Raw genomic sequence first — 25,703 nt, 5'->3', positions numbered from 1 at the left:
ATACATTTTTTTGAATATATTTTTATTTACAAGAATCCAGTCAGGGTTTCTCGCAGAAAATGTGTTAGTTAATGTGGTAGGGTTGGGGGTGGTTTTGGGGGCGTGACAATAAAAGGGGCGGAGTGTATGCGTTATGATGAAAATTTTAATATTTTTATTTAAAACACTCAAATAAAACTTAATTTTGAAGAAACTATGACAGAAAATGAACACACACTAGATTATTAATTAATTAAATGTTTTTACCTCTAACGGGAAAAGCTGCGTGATGAACTGAAACTAAAGGGTTAATAAACACAAACTGAAGCAGATGAACGTCTGGCGAACGATGATAGATAGCGCAAAAATAGTAAAAACTGTTTCCCACTATTAATTACATTATCTAGGAGTGTAACTACTGTAGCATATAAATAATGCACATTAATATACACGTTAATATCTAATCAACAGGCACGTGAAACCTAGCTCGTAGTAGGTTGCTCAAACAACAAAATCACCAGCTAACTTACTTTAAATTTGCAAGAACTATAGACTAATACAATAACAGGCTTTAATAAACTCAAAACATAAGTCCACTTACAGCTCTCACGGACACGTGTTTTATCAACTGGCTATCCTCCAGACATGACGGACCACGTCTTTATCTCGTTTCGGCCGTGTGGTGCGCGTCCACGCTATTTTCCGAGATGCACTTGACAGACTTTTGTGCAGTGAATAAAAAAAAATGTTGACAACCTAGTTAAGGCGGTAGGGTTTCCCAGCTTAGGCGGGCCGCCCGAACTGGAAAGTGCTGCGGGAAACGCTGCTAGTTACACCAATTGACACAGACCGGTTACAGCACATTGATATTTTTGCAGTTATCCCCCAAATAGTCTTTCAAATGAAATAAAACCTGAATTTTTTTCTTGGTCCTCAAAAAGAGAATGTATGCAAGTAATCTGCAAATTTATTTTAAAATTTTTACCCTTTTACATTTAATTGAAACATACAGACACAAAATAATTAACGTCACGTCATTGACCCTTATACTGTATGTGTTTTTTTATAAGTGGCAATGTGAATATATAGTTATAAATATAATATGAATGTACTTTCAGCTGTAAAACAGTTTCACAGAGTGTTAAAGCTGTAAATAGGGAGCAGTTTATGTAAATGGGAGCCTTAAAGTCTATGTTTGCATATTAAATGTTGTGCGTCTGTCATGCATTCCCTGCAGTATAAGCTGAACCATAACAAGTCTCTAGATGCTGTATTCAGAGACAGAGAGAGATCAAATTTTTTTCTTTTGCTACTCTTCATTGACCTTGACAAAACACGCATGCTTCCCAAATGGTCCCTTCACTCTTACCAGCGCTTCGTCTCCACGTTGGGGAATATAGACTACAGTTCAAATCAGCAAGTAACATCACAACATGATGGTGGAGATCAGGCCTGATCTGATTTTTCATCTTGAATACAATTTGAATGAAACTAACTTAATGTGTTGGTTCTTTAGTGACACCAAACAGAAACATTTAATTGTTTTCAAATTTGTTTCCTTAGGATTTTTAGACAATGTGCCTCTAAGGAAAATCTTTATGTGTGTCTTTTGACACCTTTGACAGCTCCTTTTTTTTATAAATTAATTTGTGAGATAAAATCTGGTGAAGGACCAGTCAATTTAAATGCATAATTTTTCAAAGGAGGCCTTTTAGTGCATTTACACATCTGGTCCTTTATTGTGTATGTTAATTGCAGTCATGCACATTATAATGTCTTTTATTTTATGTGAGTAAGCGTTTTTACAAAGCGCAAATTTTGAAGGGGAATTGTACAGATAAAGCATGAAAGGACACGTTAAGTCACACCTGCTTAAGCTTATTAAAAATAAAGATATAATAAAAATGGGTTTTTGTTATTAAATTGTGGATTTTTTTTTCAGAATCAAATACAGTCCCACTCATTTAAGATACTGTATGCATAGGACATAGGGCAAAATCATGTTTCATTTCCCTTATTCCACCTGCAAAATGGATCATTTTTCTAAATTACACGTTGTCTCACTGGTATAATGCATTTCTTGGAAAATTTCAGTTCAAGCCCTTTATTCGCAATTATGTGTGATATTTTTTCCGTTGTGAATGAACTGATTGCGGTAGCAGTTTGAAATACTTATCTTTTTGTGGTGCTTACCATAATTTAGTTACAGAATGGTAATTACCTATCTTTTGGCATTTGCACAAAATTTTTGTGATCTTTGTGAGATCATTTTGTGTGGATGTGCCCTGTCAAAAACAGAAAGCAGGGTTTCCCGCAGAAAATGTGTTAGTCAAGGTGGTAGGGTTGGACGGGTGGGCGGGGCCAAGGTCGTGGCAATCAAAGGGGCGGGGTGTATGCATCATGATGAAAATTAAAATATTTTAATAAAATAAATAAATAAAATATTTATTTTTAAAACACTCAAATAAAACTTAATTTTGAAGAAACTATGACAAAAATGAACACATACTAGATTATTAATGAATTGTAATGTTTTTAACAGATACCTCTAATGGGAATAGCTGCGTGATAAAGTGAAACTAAAGGGTTAATAAACACAAACTAAAGCAGATGTTGTAGAACGTCTGGCAAACGATGATAGATAGCGCAAAAATTGTAAAAACGTATTATTTCCCACTATTAATTACATTATCTTAAAGGAGTGTAACTGTAGCATGTAAGTCCACTTACAGTTCTCACGGACACGTGTTTTATGAACTGGCTATTCTCCAGACATGACGGAGCACGTCTTATCTCATGTCGGCCGTCTGGTGCGCGTGCACGCTCGCGGTGTGAAGCACGTCCGTGCTATTCTCCGCGATGTTTTATCAACTAGCTAGTTATCCTCCAGACAGTGACGGTCCGGACCACGTCTTTCTCATTTCGGCCGTGTGGCGGGCGTCCCCACATGCGGTGTGATGCGCGTACGCGCTATTCTCCGAGATGTACTTGACAGCCTTTTCTGCAGCTAATAATTTTTTTTTTTTTTTTTGGACAAGTTAGTTAAGGCGGTAGGGTTTTCCAGCTTAGTCGGGCCGCCTTAACTGAAATATGCTGCGGGAAACCCTAGAAAGATTTTATGTTGGCTTTACTTTTGAAACACTTATCTCTGTATGTGCACTACTAAGGGCACTTAAACGAGTGCTCACACACAGGCGGAGGGTTTACTTTAACGCCTTTTTGCGGTTAAATTGTTCAACCATTTAAACATTTGCAAGCCTTACAAACACGTTAATGATAAACTTACCCTATTTAAATTGCATATTAAAAATTTGAAATCCTTTTTCAAAAGTTTGCATTTTTGGTTTTACTGTTGAAATTGTTCAACAAATTATTGTCATGTAAATAGTGTTGCTAGTGTTGCACTATTGCATGTTCCCATTTGTTGTCCATGGAAATGGTAAGTGACCAGGTACAGCCAGGAGTCAGTCACTGCCAAAAACTCTACCAGCTGCTGTCAGCCTGACATTTTGGGAGCTGCCGTCTGTCACTTCTTAATTGCCTTTCTGGCCTGAGCAACGGCCGACCCACCAAGCTTCTCGCATTATTAACACATCTGATTGGCACATCATTGTACCTGGATCAGATCAACTGCTTGTTTAATTGCTTGTTTCGAAACATGTAATTTTGTGCCATTAGCAATAGCAACTGACATTGCGGAAATGACAATAACATCAGTTTTTCTTTTCCTTCTCTTCAAAGGTGTGGAAACGTTCAGGAGCCTGGTTCTACAACGCCTTGCCGAAGCATGTCCGTCCCATCAAGGATTCAATTCTGGATAACAGAAAGCCAGTAATGGAAAGAGCCGGGGAGCTGCCAGTGGCCAGAAGCGCACCTGTCACCTACACATGGGCTCAAAACAAAGGTTAGATATGTTGTGTTATACACATGGGTTAAAATTTAGCACACCTGCCAATGGCCACCACAAATAGATTTTTCATAATTCCCATTTTCATTTTTATTTTACGATTTAAAACGTCTTATACTACGGGTCTGTTGGATGCTTGAATCTGATTGCCTGATGAACATTCTCAGTTCCATATAACTTTGCATAGTTAACTGTTATAACAGACTTTGTAAATGATTTTCAAATGTTTTAAAGTGAGACTTAAGCATACAAATACTTTGTTGGGGCCACAGTCTGTAAAGCAATGCTTTCAGGAGTCGAGCCAACATTTCCTGGTATATTCACCTGAGTGGGCAGTTTGGATTTAGACCCAAGTTATTGGTTAATTTTGCTGCTATTATGCTACTAAGGCTATAGATTTAAAGGTCAGTTTGCCTATTAATACACCCTTCATACACTTCTGTACTTCAGATGGGACGTCCCATGATATTCCAGCAGTGCTGTTAATAAGCTCAGTCATTTTATAACCCTGTTTAACCTTTCATCAAATAAACATTCGGTCTTACATCGATTTCAGGCTGATTCTCATCCAGGTACGAATCACGGTATTGCTTAACCTTGCAGAAATGCATTTAAAGGAAACGGCAAGATAAAATGCACAGTTTGTTAAAAAATAAACTCACTCTGGCTTGAATAAAATGGACCCATCTGCAGGGTGTGATAAGATTACTTAGCATGCAAAACTACAGTAACATCTCTAAAGCAGTCTGTCAAGCACATTGCAGGACAAGAACTCACAGAGGAACCAATCAGTCACTGTTTTATTACATATCATAAAGCTTGTGGCCCACCAAAGTTTACAGACACACATTTGATTACATCTGACATGCAAAAAGATGTTCGTGAGCATTTATCAAACCCGCACATGGAGATTTTATTGCTTTAGAAAGATGGATGGATTGAGACATTCACATTTGCGGGCACCCATGTTTTTTTAAATGTTCCTGGTATACAAATGTGGATTACATCTGATTTTTTATTTAAAATTAATTCTGTAAAGGCAAATGTGGTTTTGTAAGATGAATGAGATGTGTCCATGTAAGTGGTGCATTGGTGTCAGAGGGGTGGGCTAAATTTTTGAAAGGATGACTAAATAAATGAGATCTGAAAGGCTTGTGTTGGGCCTTACGGAGAATAATACTTACATACCATGTTGTGCACAAACAGCTTTTATTTTCATTTAAAGTTTTAAATATGGATATTTTTTTAACAAAATCGCATTGATTATCCTAAGAAGGCCTTTATTTATCCCCCCTGGAGCTGCTTGGGTTATTTTTTCAAGGCACACCGCGGAACTTTTTGGCCACTAGGGGGCACTAGACGTGTATTTTTCACGTCTATCGCCCTTAGAGGCCACAAGCGCCATAGCACTGGCGAAAAAGGAAAAGAAGACAACTCTTTAGGTTATTGATTCAAGAAGTTAGATGAAATATACAATCACTTTCAGGAGAACGAACATTAACTCTTTCCCCGCCATTGACGAGATATCTCGTCAATTAAGAGAAAACGCTTCCCCGCCAATGACGAGATTTTCCGTCTTTCCGCAATACCGCTATTATCCACCAGGTGGCTTCCGCAACTTTTTAAAACCGGAAGTATTGCCCTATGGCAAGCGGCTGCATGTCCGTGTCTGTTTTAGAGATCGCTCTGAATGGGATCTCTATTAAAAGTCTGTAACAAAAATGGAATTATTTCTGCTTTTTGCTCAAAATGTGGTGTTTTTGCAGAAACCTACCCATATTCAAAAGCTGATTACAAAAGAACCACTGAAGGTAGGAAGAAACGTTTTTTGGAAGGCATTAAACTTTGGTGAAAATCATGAAAAACGCTGGCGCTGGCTGGCAACTTTTTTTAAAAACGCTGGCGGTGAAAGAGTTAACAAATAAAAGAAGATAGAAGTCAATGAGAGAGAGAGAGAGAGAGAGAGAGAGAGAGAGAGAGAGAGAGAGAGAGAGGAAAAAAAACACACAAAGTCCGCCGCTGCCTTCCAGCAAATATAATTTTATGGGCTTTATTTTTTCAAACGCCAAACGATCGCATAGCTCACGTTTACAAGCCAGTTGTACATTACAAAAACATGAGGAAAATAAATAGTTGCGCTCTCACGTCCGAATTTGAGGAAGTGGAGGAAGTGACGTATGCCGTAAAGCAGATTTTTGTAGTTCTTTTTATGTGCTCGGGTTACTACCCGAAACCCCAAGTTTAAAAGTATGAGTAAAAGCGATACAGACCCAGTCAGGCTATGGTGGACATGTCATTCATCCTATTTTAAGTCGATGTACCATTACAAGGGTCTTGAAAATATATTATGTGGGTATAAAAACTACAAAGTGTCACTTTAAGGAATGGATGGACATTCTCTGGACTTAAACACACACCATGGAACTTTTTGGCCACTAGGGGGTGCTAGACATGTATTTTTCATGTCTAGCGCCCCTAGAGGCCACAAGCGCCGCAGCACTGTTGCAAAGAGAAAGAAGACAACTCTTTAGGTCACAAAGTGTGCCTACCTGCATGTCATATGAAATAATTTAATGGGTTTTCTTTTATTTCAAACGCCAAAAGATCGCGTAGCTCATGTTTACAAGCCAGTTGTAATGGTGGTTGCTTGGTTAAAGTTTATATAAAAATATTGCCTTAAAGGGCAATCGAACCCGGATCCCCCGTATCGTAGGTCCATGAGGTTAACACGGCACCACAATGTCACGTGATATCAGTCTCTCTCTACACAAAAAATATAGTGTTTGAGCGCCAGATAGGACTTGTATATGCAAGCAATATAACATTAAATACTTGCTTAAATTCAAAATAATCACAAAAATACAAGGTTTTATTGAATTAAACAATTGACATTGGGGAAGTAATGCAATATTAAAAATCACCAATTATCCGATTCACATTTGATTGATGTGTAAGTGTGTATTAGTACATGTTAATGATATGCAAAAGGTACAAACTCCAAAGTAAACAATGACGCGAGTTATCATTTCCAATTAAAATCTCTTTTCTTGGACTACAACAAACACACGGATTGTAGGCAACAGTTTAATTCCTGGGCCGGTTGATGTTGACATGACGCTCATTATCATAATTCCTCCCGCTTCTGACTCACAGCCTGTAAGTAGTCAATGTTTTTATATTTAAAAAGTTTACTACTGCCTAAATTGTGATTCATACGCACGCTTTGAGCAGTTCAGAGTAGTGCTTGTTGTTCGGAGATTTTTATGATCACAAATGCAGACATGGTTTTATGTTTTAGTATCCTTAATGTATCAATCTGTTACGTCCTCGCTGGTAAAGTTCATCGATCAGCTGATGGAGGTAGTAAAGACGATATTAACTCATGTCAGCATTGCCTTGGGAGCTAATCTTCAAAACATGTTAAGGAGCGTCACATTTCCGGCTGACGTCAGAGGTATTCGGGCCAATCACAAAGTTCTGGTTAGCTAACATATATCATCACGGCTGTGATTAGGCCAGAGGCACGAGGCCGTAATAATATTGCAATGATATTGCTTTAAAAAAAAGCAATAATATTGCTTTTATACAACAGTTCGAAAAAATGAAACAACAACAGAGTTATTTTAAAAGCCTCTTTGTTTGGGAACTACTTTCTTCCGCCACGGATTTGAGGGCGGCCAGAATGACAGGTAACACCTTCGGCTTCTTTGAATCTCATAATAACTCAATGGACGGAGTAGCCATTTCTTTATATAACCGTTTCTTGGTCACAAAGTGTAGTTTTAAGACTAGTTCAGTCGAGAATATATATGTATTATATTTAAATCTGCAGTCGATTAGTAAAGAAAGCGCCTGTTTGAACGTTTGCTTGGTAAGATTCGGTGCGTATGAGAACCAGAGCATGAGCGGACGTCAGTGTTCACTCGCCCCGCTGTATATCGGAAAACAGATATATTAGTCGATCTCTAAACGTGAGCCTCAAACACGATTGTTTCCGCCTTCTCATGTAAACTTTGTGCATGCAAAAGACAGCTGGAAAACAGGCCAAACTCTACATAACACCAACTGTGACGTTACAGTCGAGATGTATGCTAATCTGAGCAGAGCTCAACATTATTATCCGTGACCCTTTCAAATAAGGAAATAATAGACCATTTCATTCTTGGATTGTAAATGGACATGTAAAACAGTTTCTGGATAATTTTTACACTTAATAAAGCCACATACCTCATATGTAGATATCCATGAACAATTTAACACATTATTTCAATGCATTCTTTGAAACCTTCAAAAGACATTGAGAAGGGCGAAACTTTTCTACACAGGAAACTATTCATGGAGCCTTAAGCTCTATCGACAGAATCTGTGGCAGGCTTAAGTTGTATTGAATGTGAATAAGTCCTGGAAGATGGCAGTGATGTCTAGACAGGTTCAAATTTAGAATCCTTGACGTTGTATATCAATCTGTACAAATCTAACAGAGACATACAGACATGATTCAGACTGAATATCTCTCTGGTCTACTGACAGTTGGATTTTTTTCCCAGATCACCATCTAGACAAAGATTTGATTCCATTTCTGGTAATATTTACACACACGCACACTTTAACACACACAGGAGCAGTATCCCAGACAGGGTTTAGATTAATCCAGGACTAGGCCTTAGTTATTTTTGGTTAGTTATACTGGTGTGCATCTTGAGACAAAACAATGGCAATGATATATTTTAAAATATGTCAGGGCAAGCTGTTTTGAAATTAAAGCAGCTCCAACATTGCATTTTTAGTCGGATAAGCCCTGTCTGCGAAACCGCCCCACAGTATTTTTTGCATGTTTGTCACACTTTAATGTTTCAGATCATGAAACACATTTAAATATTAATCAAAGATAACACAACTAAACACAACATGCAGTTTTTAAAAGAAGGTTTTTATTATGAAGGGAAAACTAAATCCAAACACACATGTCCCTGTGTGAAAAAGCGCTTGCCCCCTAAACCTAATAACTGGTAACTGCAATCAAGCGTTTGCAAAAACTTGCAATAAGTCTGTTACAGCGCTGTGGAGGAATTTTAGCCCACTCATCATTGTTGTAATTCAGCCACATTTGAGGGTTTTCAAGCATGAACCACCTTTTTAAGGTCATGCCACAGCGTCTCAATATGATTAAGGTTAGGACTTTGATTAGGCCACTCCAAAGTCTTCATTTAGTTTTTCTTCAGCCATTCAGAGGTGGACTTGCTGGTGTGTTTTGGATCATTGTCCTGCTGCAGAACCCAAGTTCCCTGCAGCTGGAGTTCACGAACAGATGGCGTCTCATTCACTAATAATTGTTTAGCGCAAGGTTGGCAATTTGGATAAACATGCCTGTTACAACCTTGTTGTAGTTCTTGTTTTCTTTTTGTGGGAAATGTTTTGTGTTGTCTCTGTTCTGTCCAGAAACCTGATTGCTTTGGCTTTTCGATTGGACATCCTGCCATCTGCCGCCCTTAAAAGGACTTCCGGTTCACGTACACGGGTGCAAGCTGGGTTGCTCATTGCTGTTGTGCGTTTGGTTACCATATTGTTGACCCTGTTATTCGACCCTTGCCTGATTATTGACTGTGAGTTTTGCCTAGCCCTTCTGATTTGTTAGCTCATTTAATGTACATATTGTAAATAATTGGGAAGTAGGGAGTTTGACGCCACCAATCCTTTACCCCCGTTTAAACACTGTTTTTTGTTAAGGAGTAAGGGAAGCCGACTGTATTTTTGTACATTTTGTACATGACTGTACATGATAATTATAGCCTTGTATTTTATTATATCATACATGATTATTGCGTATGTGTGGTATTTGTTGTTCTTTAATTTTTTTGGACAGTTAGAAGGAATTTTTAATACGAAAGTATTGTTAAATCATAATTTGTTCGTTGAAACGTCTACGCACATCTCGCACACCAATTTGCGTGTACGCATGCTTAGTGAATGAGACCCGTTCTCCTCCAGGATTTTTTGGTAGACATTAGAATTTATGTTTCATTTATCACAGCAAGTCTTCCAGGTCCTGAAGCAGCAAAAGAGCCCCAGGCCATCACACTACCACCACCATATTTTACTGTTGGATGATGTTTTTTTTTCTGAAATGTTACTTTTACATCAGACTTAAACAGTTCAACTTTTGTCTCGTCAGTCCAGAGAGTATTTTCCCAAAAGTCTTGGGGATCATCAAGATGTTTTCTGGCAAAACTGAGACGAGCCTTTTAATGTTCTTTTTTCACCGCAGCGGTTTTCGTCTTTGAAAAACATTTTTCCCCATGGTGATATCATGAACACTGACTTTAACTGAGGCAAGTACGGCCTGCAGTTCTTTGGATGTTGTTGTGGGGTCTTTTGTGACCTCTTAGATGAGTCATCACTGCGCTCTTGGGGTAATTTTGGTTGGCCGGCCACTCCTGGGAAGGTTCTCCACTGTTCCATGTTTTTGCCATTTGTGGATAATATCTCTCACTTTCGCTGAAATCCCAAATTAAAGACTAACAAATAAGCAAAAACATAAGAAATCTGGAGGGGCGCCACTGTACAACTCTGGTTTGATTAATGCCGGTTGCACACTGCACATGTATGCTGTGAATACTGCAGAGCTTTAATACTTCATAGCACTTGTGTAGCATGAGCGATGCTGAAGCAGCTGTTATGCTCTTATTGTTGGATGGGAACACTATTGCATCATGCAGTCAATCCCTGAGTGAACCCTTTATATTTTATTATAACCTTCAGAGAAACGGATTGGACAGTGTACCATGGGCATTTTATCTCTATAACCGTCATTAAACGGACCAGAACAGCACAAAAACAATGCGGATTAAACAAATCACTATTATATAAACTACTCATAAATGTATGTCAAATAAAGTAATGTGAACTTGAGATTTTGTACTGGTGGTAAGCTGCACGGCATACACTGCAAACGCTGGCGTGAAAGCACAAAGGTCACATAATTGAGCTGATATCTCAATGTATTGCCTGTCTTCCTTTCCCACGCTTTCATTTTTGCTAGAGAAAACATTTGAGATGCACATCAACTTCTGCTTATTGACTCCATTTGAAAAGATAATTTGACAATAATTACGCTGGGGGTAAAATCACTTCACAGGTTATCTTGCTCCGTAAGCCCCTCGCATCAAACAGGCACATCAAAACCTTCAGTCATTGATTTTTTTTGGAGTCTGCCCGCCAGAATCGTTTGATAGACTTGTGAATTAATGCTAGCGGGTTAATCGGGCTAAATGTATGTAAAATATCTCATTGGAATTTCATGATAATCGTACAGATAACAGATTTGGAATGATAATGTCCTTGTTGGACGAGGAATAAGCTCCTTTTTATAGGGAGTCATCCCTGGGGGTTTTGAGTCCATTTCTTTAGAGCAGACCAAAACTTTGGCACAAAATATTACAGAGACACTTGAGGGCATGTTTGGGGAAGAAACAAATAAAAATGGAATAATGGCTCAGTGAAAATATGCAGTAGATGATTTTAAGCTATATTTTTGGGGGGTTGTTAATAAAAATTGTAATAACATTAAGCACTATGCAAGACTGCATTGACGAGGCTAACAAGTAAACCATTGAATTTATATTATAATATGTGGCTCTCTATGTCATTATGCTTTTTGATTTGGTATGCATTTTTTCTTATACGTACACATTTGCATCACGTTTCTCTGATTTGTCCAATGTGTCGCCCTGAAAGCGTCCTGTGAGGATCATTGTGTCGTGTTTGCTCTCTGTGAGTTTGGTAAGGTCACTGGCAAAAACAGTCCTTAAATTACTCAAATATTGAATTGCTAACATTATAAAATTTCTGAATGCTATTTATTACAAAATGAATGTGTGTAATTTCCAGCTTTAGTTTATTGTCCTATATTAGAAATGATATTAGAAAGGTCTGTCAAGATATTATCATTACAAATGTTCTTCAGATTCTTCAGAATCCTGGGTATTATTGATCCCGTTGGGGAAGATAAGAAGTAAAAAATGACTTCTTGGCCCGGCAAAGCAATTACCTGTTGTAAACATTAAAGCAAATCAAAGAGTAAATTATTTCCATAAATCGCTTCTGAAACACTTCTTGTTTCACACTTTTTGTATCACCATTGTAAAATTAATGGTTATCTCTGTAATGTCTTTATTGAAAAAGTAAATCTTTTTTATTTCATAATACATGGTTTTTCATAGTTGTGATTAGATTTTTTTATTAAAAAATGTAATTTAGTATTTCAACTCAAATTGTGGAACTTGTTTAACACTCTGGGGTCGACGGTGGCGCGGGCGCCGCAAACTCTTTATTTTTCAATCACTCCGCAAAGAGACTTAAATTACTCAGCTGATTTTTGACATACAGAAATGATTTATACATCATTTAAAACGTTAAAGTGTCTAGTTTTTTTCTGTCAACTCCCAATAAAACAGAATGTTGTGATTTTCGCAAAATTAAGAAAATAAACATGATGCGCGTTTTGTTCTCTCTCCCTCAGTGAAGTCCTTTCAGAATTGCGTCAGAAAAATAAACTGTAACTTAACGAATACTTGTCATAGAAACAAAAGATAAATGTCTACATAATGCTTGGAATGTCTACTTTTAAATGATTTAAATGAGATCGAAGAGAGATATTGTCTTTCGGTGTAAACTGTATGAGAAGGAGGAGAGGTACCGTCTTTCTCCTGTTAGCTGTTTAACTGTAATGAAATAAGATCGTCACACCCCTGGGCCATTGAAGTGAACGACCAAAAACATCCATATGCTTGACTCGTGCCTCCTGCAGTCAATGGATACGCAATCCAAAACCCAGTCTCTCTATTCCTTGTTATGCTGAATTGTTTCATCCGAGTGCATCAAACATGACATCTAAATCCTTATTTACTTGCGTATGTGTTTGTATCTCCAGACGCAAGTGTTTTCTTTGTTCTTCCGTCAAACACATCACGCAATGGGAACGCACAAACACAAATCCACGAGTCCGGAAACTCTACGCGCTTTTTGGTATTCTTATAAAATACGCGATTGCAAACAGTACAATCCTTATTTAGTAAAATCTTCCGCTATACCTTTAACAAAAACCCACCAATTCTCAAGAGGGGAAATATTGCCGCATTCATCATCGTGGATGAATCGCCTTTGATTATGAATGCGATATTTCCCTTCTTGTCAGTGAACGGCTCTGTGTAGTAAATGCTGCTCTATCTAAAAGCAGCTGATGGCGATTTATGGCTAATCAAGGAACCGGCTTTACTGACAGGATGCACGTGACAATCGCATGCGATTAATTGTGCAGCCCTAATATGTACTCAATTTTCTACCCATTTTGATGTGGAATGGAGGTTTGTGGCACTGCTGTGTGGTATGGATGCCCAGGTGACTTTGACAGTGGCCTTCAGCTCATTTGCATTTTTTGGTCTCTTTTTTCCATTTTTCTCTTGACAGTACCCCATAAATTCTCTGTGGGGTTCAGGTCTGGTGAGTTTTGCTGGCCAGTCAAGCACACTGAAACCACGGTCCAATTCAATAAAATGTTATTTATATAGCACTTTTCAAAGTAGCTTTACATTAAAAGATGCAGGAGAAAACACAGAAAATTTGATGGACAACAATAAGCAGCAGAATAGAGCGACTAAGATTAAATCATACTAGCCAGGATAGAAAAAATGTAGGGCAGTGTTCCCCAAATCTTACCCTGGAGGGCCAGAGCACTGCAGAGTTTAGCTCCAACCCTGAATAAAAAACCCACCTGAGCAAGCTAATCAAGATCTTCATGATCACTAGAAAGTCACAGGTGGTTGGACCTAAACTCTGTAGTGCTCTGGCCCTCTGGGGTAAAATTTGGGGAACACTGATGTTATGTATAGAAGAGGGTGCTAAGTTAAGCCAGTGTCAGCTGACTCCCCAGGGGTTAAAAAAACTTCTAGGAGAAAAAACCTCCTGGCATTTTTAGGTGTGATTATATACAATTTTATGGAATTAAAAAAATAATATATACGAATAAGTAGATTAAACGGGCAGCCGGTGTAATGCAAGCTCATACAGTATTGTGGTTTAATATTCGCTCGGTTCCAGACAGGATAACTACTGCGGCATAAGTACAGTATATTACCCAGACGAGTTATGTGTGTTTGTTAAAGAGAAATGTCTTTAGTTTAGACTTAAATAGACTTGATCGAACGTTTTTTAGTGAATCATTCTAAGTAGGAAAAGAATATTCCACCTTTAGACACTTTTGATATTCTAGGGATAATTAAGTGACCAGAATTGTGCGACCGCAATGCACGTGATGGATTGTATTCTGATAGTAGTTCTTTAAGATACGATAGGCAATTTAAGGCTTTAAAGGTGATTATCATTTTTTTTAAATGTATGTAATATTTTACTGGTAACCAGTGTAAAGATGGGACAACTTGGGCTTATGTAGTGATACTTCTTAGTAAGTTCCAGCTGAAGCTTGTTTACCAGATATGCGTGACATCCCCGATAAACGAGTTACAATAGTCTATTCTTGAGGTCATAAAAGCATGGATAAGCTTCTCTGCATCTGATGCAGACAGCATATGACGTATTTTTGAGATATTTCTAAGATGGAAGAATGCTGTTCGGCAGACGTTGGAGATATGACTATCGAACGATAGATTGCTGTCGAACATCACACCTAAGTTCTTAACTGTGGAGTCATTTAATTAACCAACCTTTGGTGCTTTGGCAGTGTGTGCAGGTGACAAATCCTGTTGGAAAATAAATTTGCATATATTTAAAAAGCTGGTCAGGAGAAGGAAGCATGAATGGGTCTAAAATGTCTTGGTAGACGGGTGCAGTGACTTTAGTTTTCAAAAAAACACAGTGGACCAACACCAGCAGATGACATTGAACCCCAAATCATCACACACTGAGAAAACTTGGTCTATGTACTTATCCACTCTTTCTCCAGGCTCTAGGACCTTGATTTTCAAATGAAATACAACACTTTTTCTCCTTAGCCCAGGTAAGACACCCCTGACGTTGTTTGTGGTTCAGGAGTGTCTTAACAAGAGGAATACGACAACTGTAGCCAAACTTTCTTGACACTGTGTGTCTATGTGTGATGGCTATTCCTTGTGAAGTTCACCCCCATTCTTGAATCGATTTTGCTTGACAAGCCTCTCGAGTCTGCGGTTCTCTCGGTTGGTTGTGCATCTTTTTCTTCCACACTTTTTCCGTGTACTCAACTTTCTGTTGACATGCTTGGATACAGCACTCAGAACCGCCAGCTTCTTTGGCAATTAATTTTTGTGGCTTGCCTTCTTTGTAAAGGGTGTCAATGATTTTCTGCTGGACAACTGTCAGATCAGCAGTCTTTCCCATGATTGTGTAGCCAAGTGAACCACACTGAGAGGCCATTTTGAAGGCTCAGGAAACTTTTGCAGGTGTTTAGCTGATTGGCATCTCACCATATTCTACTGTCTAGAGAATTGGTGGGGTTTTGTTAAATCTGAGCCAAAATCATCATAATTAAAAGAAGAAAGATTTAAAGTACTTAAGCATGTGTGCATTGAATTTATTTACTACACAACTTTCACAATTTGAGTAAAATTAATGAAATAAATAAACTTTTCCATGACATTTCTTGAGATGCACCTCTATGTTTAAACGTTTGAACCTACTTTTACAGACAAAATATAGTAGTGCCAAACAGATGAATCCCTTTCATTGGAAAACTAAAATTTGAGAGTCCCCAACAACAGGTTTACATGCATGCAAGGTCAAAAACACTTTTGTTGTTTTATAATGTGCATTTCATTTTTCCCAACAACTCCCAAAAGAATCGTTTGAAGATTCATTTTGCCAAACCCCTCCTTTGTGTGACGCTACTCTGAGGCTAGCATGCCCTTTTGAGCAAATTACAAAATGTATAAACCCCCACTCCCAAACCGATTCGATTTTTAATCGGATTTTGCTCTTTTTTTTATTCCGATTGAGGTGTTTACATGTAGCTTTTTATTCTGATTGAACATTTAAACCGATTACAATTGTCCATGTAAACGCAAATACTGACTGATGTGGTATTCTAGATCAATTTTACCTACTGATTATTTACATAACTTTGTCATTTTTCAAATTCAGCAAAGATCAGCATACAATAAATGCTAACTTCTTCAAAAACTGCTTAACTCGTTCGCCGCCAGCCTTTTTTTTTTTTAAAGTTGCCCGCCAGCATTTTTTTTGGGATTTTCACAAAGGTTTCACAAAATTCTTTGGAGGAAAATTTTTAATTTCTCAATATATAAACATACAAATATATAAAATGAAATAACAGACCAGGGCTCAAGGCAAATAACTTTTTTTTTATACTGGCCCCGTCAGGCCAGTGGTTCAGGTTTTCACTTGCCCTGCCAAAATTTTCACTGGCCCCAATAAAAAAATCTCAGTGTCACATATTTAAAAATAATAATTTAAAAGTCAAATATAATTGTTTACATATACAACAGACATGTTCCAACGAAAAAAGGCTCCCCACTTTTCAGCTTTACCTGTAAACTGACTGCAAATTATATTGCATTGCTTCTTTCGTCGTGTTTTACCCAAGTAAATCTCTGTTTTCAAGATGTTAAATAATATACAATAATGAAAATATATTTTAGTTACTGAGGGTAAAGCACTGGCCCGATCGGCAAGTGACAATACTTTTAACTGGCCCGAACGTCTCTCACGCTTGCTCCGGGCCACCGGGCAGTTCTTTATGTTGAGCCCTGCAGACCCTCTGCTTACAAACAAACAAACTTTTCATTACCTTTTCCACCTAATTTAACCACTGAAATATGGATATTTCTCTTCAAAAATACAACATTTTGAGCAAAAAGCTTTAAAAATGCCTTTTTAAAGGAATTTATATGAGAGATAAGACTCAGAACGATTATCAAACATAAATGCAGTTTTTTTTAGTTCAGTTTTTGCTCAATTTCGTCAAAAAGGCATATTTATCAGGTAAATATTAACTCATAATTGACGAGATAACTCGTAAATAGCGGCAAAAGAGTAAAAAAAATAACTCTGGGTGAGACCTCTAGAAGCAGGTTGATGAAATGCCAACTTTAATGCAAAGGTTGACTACATTAAAGATAATAAAGTGAAACAGCTTAACTTTTGACTTCGTCACAACATAATTGCTATAGTTACATCTGTCTAATGTCATAGTTTTGATTTTACTATCCTAAGGTAAAAATATAAATATTGAATAAGGGCGGTTCACATTTCGCTTTTAAAGCCATGCACTTTCGACGCGGCATTTTAATAAACAACAACTTTGTTGTAGTATTTTCAACTCGCTGCGGCCCCTTTCTATTTGTGCGTGCTTGCCGTGTCTACATTAATAAAATAAAAAATTGCGCACACAAAAGATGCAAAATGTGAACCGACCCTTTTGACTGGTAGTTTATACATTTGAAACCGCTTAGTATTTTTTGACATGATATGTAAAGATGTTTACCTTTTTATCACCTTGCACATCTTTATTTTTTTATGCATGAGAGTGAAGTGTACCCAATATCCCTTAGAGAAAACACGATGAATATTTTGAATACTTGATGTTACCGAAGACAGACTGGGCAGTATAATATCTCATTTATCGCTTCGTTGCACTCACACGTGTTTCTTTGAAGCCCTCTGGATGTCTGTCTCTGTTTGACTGAAAATAAACAATCACTTCATATTTGCCGAGACCTTTAACTGTAAGTCTTTTGACATTTCAATTGGCGAACAATCAGCTGAAGTGCCGTGGCCTCAAGCAGAGGTTAGTTTTTCTTCATTCTGTACCTTGGCCTCTCCTGTCATTGCCTGTAATGTGACTGAATATAAAGAGGCAACAGTACACTGTAAGCTGAGGGAAATTATATTCTTTTATCTTGTATCTTAGCCACAGATGGTGTCTGGCTGGAGATAATGGTATCATGCTGTATAATTTCTGCCTTCTCTTACAAGAAATCCTAATGAATTCGTATGAATTTGTAAATGTAAAAAGTCCCACCCCTATATCAAATGTCACTGTTTGTACAAAGCAGGTCTTACTAAAATGTGTGAATGAGATCGTACAAATACATGTGAATTAGCCACCTTGTAAAATAGTAAAGAAGTGGAGTGAGATTGTGTTGATGATTCATTTTCAGGTTTAAGTGACTTTTTCTGTTTAGTTTGCTTACCCTTATCTGGATGGTAACCAGGAAGCTCATGTGATTTGGTGATGTTGGCTTTGAGATCCAAGAGTTTGATTGACCGGTTGCACACAGGTCTGTTATTGCAGAGACTTTCCCGCCCCAAAACATGACACGGCACAAAGTGAAACTTGATTGGTTGTTAATGTGTCATTCATATGGCCTCTTGGGGGTCCTTGGTTAGCAATTGTTCCCAGACCTGCAGTATGAATGCAATAAGGAAAAGCGAGACTACATACCAGCTAACCTGGCAAGGTTGGATTGCAAAATTGATAGCCCAACGTCAGAGGGCTATTGTGTCTTTCAATTGGGCTACGAAAATGTATTACAATTCTGTCCTGCACAAAATATTTCAAAACAAATGAAGTAGTTAGGGGTGTCATGATTCTCCAAATCCTCGATTCGATTACATTTCTCGATTCAGAGGTCTGGATTCGATTCTCGTTTTTTAAAGCTTTTTTCGAGGCTGTGACTTAATTTCGATCGATTTCGATTTAAAACACCCTTATGGTGCATTCACACCAGCTGCGGTAGAGGCGGCAAAAACGCATGATTTGTGCGTAGTTGGACGAATGAATGTTTGAGTTTACTCGCTTCATTCGTGCCTGAAAGCCGCGCATGAAATTCTAGTCATTCGAAACATTCACGCGGAATTTTGCATCATGGGAGGGGCTTATGCGACTCCGCTGAGACTCCGCTCGCTTCCTGTAATCACGTCACTACTACAACAAGGTCCTGATTGGTTAACGCGGCGTGGAAATCTGCCCAAGTTCAGCTTTTTCAACTCTCGTGTTTCCTGCAACAAAGCTCAATTGCGTGGAACGCGCCATCCACACCAGGATGCCTAATCGTGTCTTTGCATTGACTTAACATGTCAACGTCTGGTGTAAATCCTGCATTGGAAGTAATATATGATGAGTTTTGGTTCTTTTTTGTGACACGCTCCTCAAAACAAATGTACGGAAACCAAGACGGCAGAAGACGGGTCACGTTTGTTTTTTTATTTTACAAAAGCACAATAATTTGTTGTTATATTAAGTGTTCACAAATAATAGTAAAATGACGTACAACTTCAGTTGGAACCCAGTGCATATTTGTGTTGATTGTAATTTGAATATTTTATATACGATTTTTGATGTTTATGTAGGTTTGATTGATGTTTCGACTCCTATTCAATTCTCTACATAATTTTTTTTATCTGGGCTAGTTAAATTAATTTCGGGTAGGGCTGCACGATGTGAGGAAAAGTTGCGATGTGCGGTGACATTGTTTAATATTGCGATGACGATGTGAGTTGCGATAAATATTTTATATTTTTCTATGTTTTAGGGGCATTCACTTGTCGCGCCTAAAAACGCGTGGAAAACGCTAGACATGTAAGTTATTGTCACATGACCTGCACGCTGCGCTTGTGTCATTCTGAAAAGTTAAAATGTTTTTGAAAAGTACAGTTCCTGTGTTTGAGGCATCATCTCTCCCAAAATAATTCCAGCTGAAGTGCTGTTCCTTTTCACCACAAGGTCTTCGTCTGACAACACATTTTCCTCACTCTTCTTTCCTTCCTCCGCCATCGTTTTGCTAACAGGCACAGCGTCACAACTGACACCTCACAAATCAATCTGAGCGTAGCTGACTTTGGGGTTCCCCTGATTGGCCTAATAGCATGAACGCTCAAACCATCGCTGCGTCCCAAACCGCATACTTCCATACTATATAGTAGGCGAAAAGCACTACTCCTCGCACTCTTTGCCTACTATATAGTATGGAAGTAGGCGGTTTGGGACGCAGGGCATGTCTTCAGGACTAAACGTAATAGGTCAAACGTTTATTACATACGCTTATCGTTTTCCCTTCATTCATCGCGTCAAGGCTGTCTGTTGCGATGTGTTTATCACGTGAGTTCATATCGCGATGACGATGAAAATTCGATGTATCGTTCAGCCCTAATTTCGGGCTACCAAAACCTAAAGGGGGTCTTTCCAAAAGGCTACCAAGGATTTAAAAATTTTGCGAGCCTTGCATATGCATGCTTGCTGTTATTACCACATTTCTTATCATTTAATTTTGCAATCTGCAGGATGAGTCCAAATTATTTTTGGAGATAATTGACAACAAGCCACAGATGCTGTCATGTTAATAATGTTGCATATTGGAGTTATGCACTTCATGGTAGTTTAATTTGGTGCTTTGTTAGGTCGCCACTTGATGCACGATAAACAATCTGGTACCTAAAGCAAGCCAGTTGAGAAGCATTGAATTGAAAGATTTTAATTTTGTGAAAAAAAAAACATGAGTAGTGTTGTGATGGTTCATAGGCCCGGGCCTCCTGATACGTGTGTGTGTGTGTGATCGGCAAAAAGACAAAATTTTCTGCTCTGTAGCTTTATTCATCAAGCCAGATTGTAGAGACGGGTGGTATGAGAGAGCGTGTAAGAGGGGGAGTGACAGACGGAGACAGAAGATGGGTCTCCCTCTCTTGCTCGCTCGCACACACCAGAGCACTGCACCTCCAACCCCTTTCCTCTGATTGAAACCACAGCAGATGGGCCGCAGCAAATTGGACGGCAGAACAGCGCTGATCTCAAGCTTGCCTTTTCTCTCTCTGATAAAAAATATTAATTTTCAGCTTGGGCTGAAGTCGCTGATCAGGAGCAAACGTGGGCCTCTGTGCAATGAAGACCCACATCCATGCAAAGGGTTTTAGAAGTGTCTCTGTATTTTTACCTGTACCTGAAGAGTGTTTTTTGAAAAGCGCAGTCAGTTTCTGTCTCTCCTCTGCTTATTTTTGTTCAGTTCTGTTTGTCCAATCTGCGTTAGTTTGTTTTTCTGCACGCAGGGTGTTCAGAATAAATGTCTTTGTGTATGACCCTGTGGCCAGATCATTTAGACTTTCAGACAGATAATTTCGATGCCCATCTCCTGGTGTTGCGCTATTGTGTTTTGTGAGCCAGTCCTTTTCGTTTCTTTGTGTTTAGGCGGTTCTAGGAAAAATTACACTATAGGATACACCAGCCCTTAAATACTGCTGGTCGTGAACCATGAATTGATACTGTCAGATGCCGTTAATAATGTCCGCGGCAATTTTTCAAAACAACAACGCAAAAACTGGATTGCTCCTATTACAATCAACAAAGCTATTTACGCCGTCCGAGCATTCAGTTAATGGACACTCTGTTTCTGTGGGCAGTGTGCGGTGTGCACTGCATCTCCAGCCAGCCAATTTATCCAAAACATTTTTTATGTCATTTTTGTGAGTTCATTATTTTCTATGTAATGTTTTACATAACCCTGTATGTGAAATCCATGATGAGATTTCTGAGATTTAGAAAACACTACACCACAAAAAATTACTTTAGCTGGGTTTTCACAAACAGGGTTACATATTTTAGTAACTTATGACCATCACATTATAAGCAGTTTACAATGTTATAAAAATGCTAAATTTAATTAATTTAGGGTATTAAAATATGTCCTCAAAACCCAGAAATTGCTTATTTATATAAGCAATATAACAAACAAACTTTACATTAGGCACCTTTAACTATACTTAAAGGTGCTATAGAGAGTAAACTGGGTGATTTTCACGAAATCCAGATTTAGAAGGTGTCCAGCACCAGAATTTTTAAAAAGCCTTGAAGCTAATTTTTTTAAGGTCTGAACTTACTATAACCATTATTTTTAGAGGATTTAAAAAATATTTCCTATAGAATTATTTAAATTTTTTAGATTATCATTATCAAAAAATATCATTACCGCAACATGATATTACATTAACTATATGCATTTACAAACTCATGTTTCGGTAATGAGAACTAAAAAGTTGTCCAGGTACTATGACAAACAAAAGTTCAACTTTTATCTGAAGAGAAAAAATAAGAGCTGATTACCTGGTAGCCATCTTGAGTGCCACAGTCAATTATGTCCCCTCCAACAATTGTTTTTTTAAATGTTAGTTCATTGAGGGCATAAACAATGATTGAAAATTGTTGCGGAGGATGAGAAAATTGGTCTTGAACACATTCATATTCCTTATTATTGTCTCTACATTTACCAATGATCACCAAATAGCACATTTTTCTTTAATGTAAATGTTTATAGTATAACATGCACTGAAGCTTTTTATTTTTTAGATTGTTTAATTATAAATATTTCCATGTCAAACAACCCAAATCCAGTAATGGACATGTTGCGGTAATGAAACTTTTCCCCTTAAATGTGGAAAAAACAACGATGTCTTTGTATGATGTCATTTGAAATCATGTGCAAAATAGTACATGAAGAGATGTTTGTAACTGTATGCTTCTTACTTTGCATTTACTTTTTTTATCAAAATATTTCATGACACCTCATAAGTCCAATTTCGTGAGAATCACCCAACTTTATTTACCGAGACATAGATGAATGGAGTTCTGTACATGGTAAGGACATATTGTGAGCCTCAAGCACGATTGTTTCTGCTTTTATGGTATTTGTGTGCTTCTGTATGTTCTTTATGGAGCTTGATTTCAGTTTTGTGTGCTTTATATGTAAATCAGCGTCTATGGAATTGTTTAGTAATGATTTTCAGTGAACACAAAAAATAAATTTTATAGAATATCATATAGATGGGTATCATCGGACTCTGGAACAAATACCTCGTTGAAAATAACAAATGTTTTGGTTTTCCTAAAGACGAGGGGAGATGGCGATTATGGATCACTGCTATGTGAAGGGAGGTTTTGTAGCCGATCTGTAGTTAACATTGTATATATTATAAAGCACACATTTTACACAATAACGTTAGCTCGGTGTCGTTTTTGATACACTTTAGCTATAATATATGAACTAATGTAATCTACTTGTTATTTATTTTGCCTGTTATCAAAAAATAAACTACTCTAAAAGGACTCTGTTTTTATTGATTCTTTGCGGACTTTACTGGAAGTTCGGATTGTTGAATTTTGCTTGTAACTGATTGCAGAATTTAAAATTTGGGGTGAACTGACGGAATTTATTTCTCTCTGTTTCTCTCCGTGTTTCTCTCTCTCTCTCTTTGTGAAGTGTATTCAAGTGAAAGTGACGGCAGTGATGATGAGCTCAGTGAATGCAGCAGTGACAAAAAGACCTTCATGTCTGAGACTGATCAAAGAAGAGACTCTGGTAATGCATAAAACCATTGACTTAAAAGGAAAGTTCACCCAAAAATGAAAAATCTGTCATCATTTACTTGCCATCAAGTTGTTTAAAACCTATATACATTTCTTTGTTCTGCTGAACACAAATTAAAGCGGACAAATTATGAAAATCTGACTTTTTCATGTTTAAGTGCTATAATTGTCTCCCCAGTGCTTCTATCAACCTACAAAACCTGAAAAAGATCAACCCAGTAACTTAGTTTTGGTAAACCTTTCTCTGCAGTGAAAAATAGGTCATTGAAATTTGGCTCCCCTTGTGATGTCAGAAGGGGCTAATACCCCGCCCCTTTAAACTGCACTATCCAACCACGGCACTGCCATTTAGTGCAGAGATCAAATATGTGTGCGCATTTTAAAGGACACACCTACAAAATGGCAATTTTAACGTGATATAATAAATTATCTGTGGGGTATTTTGAGCCTTTTAAACTACACACACACACTCTTGGGACACCAAAGATTTATTTTACATCTTAAAAAATCTCATAATATGACCCATTTAATATCAGTCAACTAGTCATTTTTGAAGTGTAGAAGGCATTCTGAAAATTTTTTGTAACCAAGCAGATCTTGGCCAAGATTCACTTCTATAACAGGAAAAGAAATTATACTATGAAAGTGAATGGTGACCCTGATTTGTTTGGTTACAAACATTTTCAAAATATCTTAACATTTTGTGAAATGTACCCTTTAAGATATTTTGAAAAATGTAAAAAATTGTCAAAAATGTGCCGTTTTTGGGTGTGTCCTTTAAAATGCAAATGAGCTGATGAAATGCAAACACAGATCGCTCTTTCTCTCTGCACTAAATTGCAGTGGTTGGATGGTGCAGATTAAGGGGCGGTATTATTATAATTGGCCTTGCTACATACTTGCTACAAAACAGCCGAAATGTGAACGACCAAATTTTTTACATGCTTGCAAAAAAATGGTTTACCAAACCAGTCCTTCGAGAAAAGTTTTTTTGTGATTGTTGCGGGCAAAAATCCTTGATCTTGCGACACTATTTCTTAACAAATGAAAGGGAATTTGCAGGATATTTATGCAATTTTATGAAATTATGAAAGCCCGCATATTTTGCAAGCAGAAATCTGCAATTTATGTGGTGAAAGTGCGGCTTATTTAAAAAATGGGGCCCCCGCATAAATAATGTGGACTTTGGCTGATTATGCATTGAATCATGCAATCGCATAATCACGTTTTTCTGGAGGGACTGCAAAACTAAGTTACTGGGTTGATCTTTTTCACATTTTCTAGGTTGATAAAAGCAATGTGGACCCAATTATAACACTTGAACATGGAACAAGTCAGATTTCGCTATGACCCTTTAATAAAAATTAGAAGCCTGTTGGGTAAAATAATGCAAGCAATTTCCATACTGTTACTAGGGGTGGCACGGTTCACAAAACCCTCGGTTCGGTTCGTATCACGGTTCTATGGTCACGGTTCACGGTTCAGTACGGTTCTTGTTGTTATTTTTTCTTTTAATTTTTAACACTCCAGAAATCTTATTAATGTATTAATTATCCATAATTTAGGATACAGTATTAAAAAAAAGGTTATATCATGTAATCATGCACAAACTGAATTTGACTTTAAGCACATTATTGGGACCATCTCTGAGGAAAGCCAGATGAGATTTTGATAGAGCAAGAGGGAAGACATTGATGATTTCAACATGCTTTTCATTTATTTGGCAAAAAAGAGAATGTGTATTGCCATCTACATGAACTTTGTGTGCCTTTTTAGCACCCAAAGATAACTTGCATTTATCAAAATGCCAACTTCAGTGTAGCTCTTAGGTTTATCACGGAGAGGCTGCTTTAATACTGAGAGTTTATGTGGATGAGAGAGAAACATAACCTTTAAACCTGTAATATTTACATCCGTCTCTTTTGTCCACTTTTGACCACTTCTGTCCTGATTACTTTGATGGGCAATTTCTGAAATAAGATCGCGCAACTTTCACATGCTAGCAAAATGAAACTACGCGGAAATCAGCCGCTTTCGTTTTATCAATGAAAGGCTAAAAATAGCGCTGAATACGAAAAGACGTAAAACATTGTGTTCAGTACCTCAGATTAGATAAATGGTCGGAGAGAAGGCGATCTCCTGTGGCTGTTCGAGCACATTCAACCCATAGACTGCAGTTCTATCTATTGTTTTATTTCCGCTGTCATCATAAGTAACATGAAATAAAAATATGTTTCCACACACCAAACTTATACGACGCTGGCGCATCCTCCAACTGCGGGCAGACTTCCTTTTCTCTCCCACTTGCCATTTCTACACGTAACATAACCTGCAGTACTTATACTCCAAACCAGTCACCTATTCTTTCGTGCGAAAGGGAAACACGCTATCTGAGGTCACATACAGGGCATGAGGCTACATTGCGCATGCCATGAACTGTTGAACCGTGCGGCACAC

At 37.8% G+C, this 25,703-nt stretch overlaps 1 protein-coding gene across 5 annotated transcripts in view; it reads left to right on the top strand.

Moving 5' to 3' along the window:
- doc2b (double C2-like domains, beta) overlaps positions 1-25,703 on the top strand; it is a 276,973-nt gene that overhangs the window by 41,127 nt on the left and 210,143 nt on the right. For all 5 annotated transcript variants that reach the window (XM_065284219.2, XM_065284218.2, XM_065284217.2 and 2 more), the window contains 2 exons: positions 3,721-3,883; positions 23,140-23,238. In XM_065284219.2, coding sequence (XP_065140291.1) covers positions 3,721-3,883; positions 23,140-23,238 — 262 coding nt within the window. The remainder of the gene's footprint in view (positions 1-3,720; positions 3,884-23,139; positions 23,239-25,703) is intronic.

The sequence above is a fragment of the Paramisgurnus dabryanus genome, chromosome 5, assembly GCF_030506205.2.
Source record: "Paramisgurnus dabryanus chromosome 5, PD_genome_1.1, whole genome shotgun sequence".
Lineage (NCBI taxonomy): Eukaryota > Metazoa > Chordata > Actinopteri > Cypriniformes > Cobitidae > Paramisgurnus > Paramisgurnus dabryanus.
The sequence above is the reverse complement of the archived record's forward strand: the minus strand, read 5'-3'. Positions and strand labels throughout refer to the sequence as shown.